We start from the raw sequence: 7,879 nt of genomic DNA, 5'->3' as shown, positions 1-7,879 counted from the left end.
TTTTTTTTGCGTAACTTGTCAGTGAACTACGGCTCTGTGTAGTAAATGCTGCTCCATCTGAAAGCACGTGATGATGATTTACTGATCATTACAGAACCGGCTTTACTAACAAAATGCACATGACAATCGCATTCGATTAATCGTGCAGCCCTACTACCGTTCAAAAGTTTGAGGTTGGTAAGATATTTTTTGTTCTCTTTTATGTTCACCAAGACTGCATTTGTTTGATCAGAAATACAGTAATACCGGTAATATTCTGAAATATTATTACATTTTAAAATAGCTGTTTCCTATTTTAATTTATTTTAATGTGATTTATTCCTGTAAGTCTTCATTGTCACATGATCCTTCAGAAAGCATTCTAATTGGTTGCTCAAGAAACATTTCTTATTATTATCAATGTTGAAAACAGCTGTGCTGTTTAATATTTTTTGTGGAAACTGGTACTTTTTCAGTAAAGGTCAAAAGAACAGCATTTATATGAAATGGAAATCTTTTGTAACATTATGCGTCTTTACTGTCACTTTTGATGTGTCCTTGCTGGAAAAAGATATTAATCTATTAAAACAACGTACTGACCCCAAACGTTTGAATGGTAGTGTAGATATATTTTTCCATATATATATTATTACTAGTGTATACTAGTAATAATATACATGCCTAACGCACGCATTCTCTATAAAACATTTTCCTCCCTCCTTTGTCCTCCTCTTCCCCCTCCTTCATCAACTCTAACAGCTGACGACTTTGCCATATTCTTCATTAATAAAATTACAAACCTCAGTGCACAGTTTGCCACACCACAAACTGTCAAACACATCTTACCAGCAAACATACACTCGTTTTCATCCTTCTCTCCACTCTCTGAGGCAGTAGTCTCTAAACTCATCCTTTCCAATCATCCTACTACTTGTCCGCTTGATCCTATTCCTAGTCTCCTCTCCTTCAAGCCATTTCTCCTGCTGTTGTACCAAACCTTCCATTGCAAATTCCAAAACGTCATTTTAGAGCTGATAAAAGAGGCTTGAGCCATTGATATGCAGGCTTGAGCAGTTATTAATGCAGTCTAATGCGGTTATTAGAGAGAGCGAGAGAGAGAGAAAAAGTGCGTGTGAATACCTGCGTCTATGCCTCTCTCAGCAGAGTTCAGCAGCAGTGTCTACTAATAGTGAATCTTTAAGTTAAACTCCTTCATGAACCTTGCTACTGAGAAATGTCATGTAGCTTTTCAGCTGCAAAACTATTTTACTGATAAATTTGCGGTGCAGCGCTGACAAGAAGTTTCTGTTCACGTCTCCGCGTGTCTGCACTGTGTGTGCGTCTGAGAGAGAGACTGGGAGAAAGAAAGCGGGATTTCCGTAGCCTACATAAAAAAGGTGGAAGACATGGAAATAGTTTGACATTTTTTAGCCTATTGATTGTTATATTTATTTGCTCAATGTCTTGAGCAATGCGTAAATCCGGCCCTGTTAGACGGCAATCGAAGTTATTACAAACACTCGATGGTGGTTTAAAGTGAGTTTTGAGTAAAAGCGGAATATAAATCTTATTCATTGTCTTATGTAGCATGATGCTACAGTTTGCATGAATGGTCACATAACACGCACTTTCGGTCGTGTAACGTTAGTATGAACGGACATCTGCATATGATCGGAACTCCACGCAGCTCCCGCGCTACTCTATACTGGTGGTATTACAGTACCACGAGATCTAAAGAGAGCAGACTGCTCCGTCCGCTTTCGAATCGCTCTCGCGGATGATCGATCTGCTCCGCACATCTAGTCGAACACACCGGCTAGTGCTGCAGGCTTATTGGCTTACTGACGCTGATGAGATTAACCCCTTAGGTATCGAAATTTGGTACTGAACGACAAGATGTTTTTTGATACTCGATGGTATCGAGGCAATTCGGTCGGTGCCTAAAAAGTATCGAACTCGATACCCAGCCCTAGTTGTACCTGCACTCACTTACATCGTTAACACATCCCTTCACACTGGTGTTTTTTTCAACATTTAAACAAGCTCGTATAACCCCACTTCTTTAGAAACCCACTCTTAACCCAACTCTTTTAGAGAGCTACAGACCGGTTTCCCTTCTACCTTTCACTGCAAAAACACTTGAACGAGTTGTGTTCAACCAAGTTTCAGCCTTTCTCACACATAACAACCTCCTAGACAACAACCAATCTGGCTTCAGAAGTGGACATTCGACCGAGACTGCTATGCTTTCAGTTATTGAAGCCCTAAGACTGGGAAGAGTGGCTTCCAAATCTTCTATACTTATTTTGCTAGATCTGTCTGCTGCTTTTGATACGGTGAACCACCAGATTCTTCTGTCAATCCTATTAAAAAATTGCATCTCAGGAACCGCACGCCAGTGGTTTGAGTCTTACCTATCAGATAGGTCCTTCAAGGTATCTTGGAGAGGTGAGGTGTCCGAGTCGCAACATCTATATACTGGGGTGCCTCAGGGCTCAGTTATTGGACCACTTCTCTTCTCTGTCTACATGGCATCACTAGGTTCTGTCATTCAGAAACATGGCTTTTCATATCACTGCTATGCTGATGACACTCAACTCTATCTCTCATTCCATCCTGATGATCCGACGATAGCTACTCGCATCTCAGCATGTCTAACAGACATTTCTTGTTGGATGACGGACCATCACCTCCAACTCAGCCTAGCTAAGACAGAACTGCTTGTGGTTTCCACAAACCCATCACTTTATCAAAAGTAACAGACATTTCTTGTTGGATGACGGACCATCACCTCCAACTCAGCCTAGCTAAGACAGAACTGCTTGTGGTTTCCACAAACCCATCACTTTATCAAAAGTTTACCATCCAGTTAGGCTCATCAACCATAACTCCTTCAAAAACAGCTAGAAACCTTGGAGTTGTGATTGATGATAAGATGAATTTCTCAGACCACATTGCTAAAACTGCCCGTTCCTGCAGATTTGCTTTATACAACATTAGGAAGATCAGGCCCTTTCTTTCAGAACATGCAACACAACTCCTTGTTCAAGCTCTTGTTCTATCCAGGCTGGACTATTGCAGGGCTCTCTTGGCAAGTCTTCCAGCCACTTCTATCAAACCTCTACAATTAATCCAAAATGCCGCTGCAAGATTAATCTTTAATGAGCCGAAAAGAACGCATGTCACACCTCTGTTCATCAATTTGCACTGGCTACCAGTAGTTGCTCGCATTAAATTCAAGGCATTAATGTTTGCCTACAAAACCACCACTGGCTCTGCACCCATTTACCTAAATTCATTACTTCAGAGTTATGTGCCCTCTAGAAGCTTGCGTTCTGAAAGTGAACGGCGTATTATTGTGCCATCTCAAAGAGGCACAAAATCACTTTCACTGACTTTTTCATTAACTGTTCCCTCCTTAGCCATCTTCAAGAAACGACTAAAAACACATCTGTTCCACCTTTATTTGACCCTCTAACTCTAACACTTTCTATTCTACTTTATCTACATTTCTTTCCTTTTTTTTATAAAAAAAAAGAAGATATTTTTCTATTACATTTTTTCTATTCTATCTACTTGTTTTTCTTTGTGTGTGTATTATATTGTGTGTATGTATGTGTATATATATACAGTGGGTACGGAAAGTATTCAGACCCCCTTAAATTTTTCACTCTTTGTTATATTGCAGCCATTTGCTAAAATCATTTAAGTTAATTTTTTTTCCTCATTAATGTACACACAGCACCCCATATTGACAGAAAAACACAGAATTGTTGACATTTTTGCATATATATATATATATATATATATATATATATATATATACACACCTTGCTACGTGTACTGCGTTAGGCTAACTGAGAATTGTCATTTGCACTTATACTGTTGCTCTTTTGTTAGTTTTGACTGTTTTTATTGTCCTCATTTGGAAGTCGCTTTGAATAAAAGCTTCTGCTAAATGTAAATGTATACGTTTTGTTTTATTTTTTTATTGTTGCCAATAAAACATTATTAATAGTAACATTATTATTATTATTCATCTGTAAGACGTAATTTAAAAATTGGCTGAAACCTTGTGATTTGACTCATGTCTTTCCAAGAGTACTCTCAAAGAAAGGCAAAGTTTTGACTCAGCATAATTTCTGGTCCACTTTGCAGCTGATTCTGTCCAAGCAATGTCCACTTAACACCAGATGAAACTGAACAACATTTAATGTAGCCATTTTTTATGTGGCATTTAGTCGTGTGAGTAATTAACTAATATGAAAATTCTGACCGATCGCATTAAGCTGTCAAGTAATTTCATGTTATGGCCAATAACCATGTACTTCTAATTAAATGATACAATTACTATTTTAAATGGAGTCCTAAAAAGTAAAACTCAATCATTTTGTTTTAAACGTAAAAGTAAATTTAGGCAACATTATAATGCACAGTTTGAAAAATTGATATTCTTTTTTGAGATTTCTTTCTAAAGATGATATTGAACAGTGTTAGTAAATTATTAGTATTTTTAATGATTAAAGGAATGAGCATAATTATTAAATATCCAATATCAACTAATAACTGATATATGTCTTTCAGAGTATTATTTGAGCTTTAATATTCAAAGAATAAGATTTGAGACTTGACTGTGATTTTATTTGAACCCACTTGTGACTGCTCAGTACAGCTCCTAGAGATGAGTGAGTGCTCTTTTCTCTGTGGACTAGAGAAAGGCACAGATATGACAGGCCTCACTGAATAAATAAATGAGACCGGCCAGCTGTGACACTGTTTGTGATTCGCTCAGTCTGACAGGACCTGGGTATCTCCCTTGTTCTCATCTCTCCGGTCCTCCCATCCCCCCCTTTTTTAACCCACTTTCTTGTCTCTTTGTCTTTCCTCAGCATGCACCTGGTGTACCCCGTATTCTTGTGGGTAACCGGCTGCACCTGGCATTCAAGCGACAGGTCCCCACAGAACAGGCACGGGCGTACGCAGAAAAGAACGGCATGACGTTTTTCGAAGTGAGTCCCCTCTGCAACTTCAACGTCATCGAGTCGTTTACAGAGCTGTCGCGTATTGTGCTGATGAGGCATGGCATGGAGAAGTTCTGGAGGCCCAACAGAGGTGAGTCTTCCTCAAGCATGTGTTCATTAATAGAGCGATGCACCAACATCTCTTCACTTTGAAATCAATAAGAAAGTGACAAAAAGGTCCATTCTTTCTGCTATTTTAGATCGTAACCCCACAAATACAGTAGAAATCTTTGGTTTCGACTTTCTGGGTGATGCAGGAAGACTGGCATGATCGGCATAGCTTTCCATGATCATAGAAAACCACACTCTGTCGTCCAGAACCGTGTAATTAGAGGCAGAAGGCTTTCAGCGAAGCGCTTTCTCTGTCTGTTTCCACTATTATGTGGGATTTTCTCATGAGACCTCACAGTGCCCCAGATGAGCTGTTTAGCAGAAGCAGCATCCTGCAGTTCTGAGAACGGGAAGCGCTTTCAACATGCCTTTCAAAATGGCAGCGATTTACACTCTTTATTGCCGTTTATGCAGAAGCAGAATGAGATTCAATTCTATTCTATTATCATTCAAAGGTTTGGGGTCTGTAAGATTTAGGTTTTTTGAAAGAAATGTATGCTTTTGTTCAGCAAGGGCGCTTTAAATTGATAAAAAGTTTTAGACATTTATAATGTTACAAAAAAGTTATAATGTTACAGAAGATTACAATTGCATATGTTTTGAGCTTTCTATTCAAAGAATCGTGAAAAATGTATCATGGTTTCCACAGAGATATTAAGCAGCACAACTGTTTTTAGAATTGATAATAATGTAAAATGTTTAAATTTAAAATATTTAAATTACTTTTTAAAATGTAAATTGTAATAATATTTCACAATATTATTATTATTTTTACTGTACTTGATTAAATAAATGCAGCTTTGGTGAGTACAATATATTTCTTTCAAAAACAAGTCTTACTGACCTCAAACTATTATTTTATTTTATTTATTTATTTTTTATTATTGGGGCTTGCCAGTTCCCATATAAGAAGCCTTGCTAACAGCACTATGTCGTTGTTTTTTTGATAGACGAATCAAACGTCCTTCCCAGAGGTTTTTCCATGTAGATCACATTCTAACACAGTTAACTAATATTCCAATATCAGGCTTCCCATGTGATTCTCATTTGCATTCGACTCCATTTGAAAAGAAATGCAGGCAGCATGTTAACATCTGCTGAGGGAATGTTGAATAATTGAAAACATTCTCATTACTTTTGTAAAGAGAATAAAAAATGATCTCAGCATGCGGATGCATCGCAGCTACTGTTGAATCCCTGGAGGATCACATGCTTATTTTTTTTATTTTGTTTTTATGGCTTCATTATGTAGCTGTTCAGGTTCGTTCTGATCGCCTTTGTGTTGTAACTCAAGTGTGTGTGTGTTCTGTCTTTGTGTCGTTGCAGTATTCAGTCTGCAGGACTTGTGCTGCCGTGCCATTGTGTCCTGCACCCCTGTGCACCTGATCGATAAGCTGCCGCTTCCTGTGGCCATCAAGAGCCATCTGAAGTCATTCTCCATGGCGAACGGCATGAACGCCGTTATGATGCACGGACGGTCCTACTCACTAGCCAACGCCGCTGGAGGCAGCAAAGGCAACAGCCTCAAACGCTCGAAATCCATCCGTCCGCCTCAGAGTCCACCACAGAACTGCACCAGGAGCAACTGTAAGATCTCCTAGCCTCCGGGCACAGGGGCGGGGCCGCCCTCCTCCCTTATATAACACTCAGGTGCACGCGGACAAACACATAAGGAAATCGACACGGGGCTGGGCCGATGGCGCAACAGAGGTGTGGCACCTCCCGGTGTGGGGAGAGCAGGATGTGAACAAACATTTCCTGTCGCTACAGACGGCTATATTTCTCCCCTCACATTGCTGCAGTACAGTTGGTTCCTCACTCACAGATAGTGAATAAAAACAAACCCTTCATCATACTCTTTGATTTTGTTGCAGTGACCACTAGCAGCAGATTTCCTACTGTGTTAGCGCCCTCTGCTGGAGAATCCATGCAGGTCAAACCCTGCATTAGCTGAGAGGCCTCGTTTTGAAGTTGTTTTATGGGCTTATATTTCGCTTTGGTTGTGTTCTCATTTGCATATACTCATTATCCTCAGTGCTCTGCATATGGTGTTCCTCTTTTTTGCTCTTTGCAGGGGCCTGTTCTCCCTGCAAAAAGTACCTTGGTCACATGGTCTTGCATGCTTACCAACCGTGAGAAAGGGCTGATGCGAAATGACTTGTAGTGCTTACATATGATCTGATGTATTAAAAATGTGATTTGCATTGCAAATTGGTGGTCTCTGAATTTGCTGGTCATTTGCACAAAGACTTAATCAACAGAGTGACTGTGTTATTGAATGTGGACTGTGGGACCACTAGGCTGACAGCATTTCCAGGCACCTTCGGTTCGCCATCTTTCCTCGCTGAAGATTCTGACCAATTCTGAATGGTGTTTGATGAAATAATCGTCATTCGTCAGAACTGTCTTCTTAAACACGGATTACAGGAAATTTCTCCTCAGGGGACAGTATTGGCAAAGGGTTTTTTTTCCTCTTTGTTTACTCTCAGCTTCTCCTCACTTCCTCTGATTTGTTTTTTCCTGCATGTCTTGTGGGATTGTCATATTTTAATAGTTGAACCTTATACTGTAATTACCTCTCTTCTCATGTCTAGAGTTCAATACCACAACCGCCTTGCGGCCTGATTTTCTCACTCAAACCCTGCACCTTTCCAGTTATACTGTCTGTGCAGCTACAAGTTTTCGGCCTTTTCCGTCTAAAATGCTCGATTTCAAAGTCCATGTGTTCTACCAGTTTTCAGTGTTGCAGCATGAGTTCAAAAGTCAGG

General features: G+C 39.7%; 1 protein-coding gene across 3 annotated transcripts in view; it reads left to right on the top strand.

Annotated features, from left to right (window-relative positions):
* The window catches only part of rab40c (RAB40c, member RAS oncogene family), a 33,932-nt gene extending 26,610 nt beyond the window's left edge, over nt 1-7,322 (top strand). For all 3 annotated transcript variants that reach the window (XM_016279407.1, XM_016279405.1, XM_016279404.1), the window contains 2 exons: nt 4,869-5,091; nt 6,438-7,322. In XM_016279407.1, the coding sequence (XP_016134893.1) occupies nt 4,869-5,091; nt 6,438-6,712 (498 nt within the window). In that variant the 3' untranslated portion in view covers nt 6,713-7,322. The remainder of the gene's footprint in view (nt 1-4,868; nt 5,092-6,437) is intronic.
* The last annotated feature ends 557 nt before the right edge of the window (nt 7,323-7,879 follow it).

This window comes from Sinocyclocheilus grahami, unplaced genomic scaffold, assembly GCF_001515645.1.
Source record: "Sinocyclocheilus grahami isolate Dianchi unplaced genomic scaffold, SAMN03320097.WGS_v1.1 scaffold130.1, whole genome shotgun sequence".
NCBI lineage: Eukaryota > Metazoa > Chordata > Actinopteri > Cypriniformes > Cyprinidae > Sinocyclocheilus > Sinocyclocheilus grahami.
This window is presented reverse-complemented; position numbering and strand designations above follow the sequence as displayed.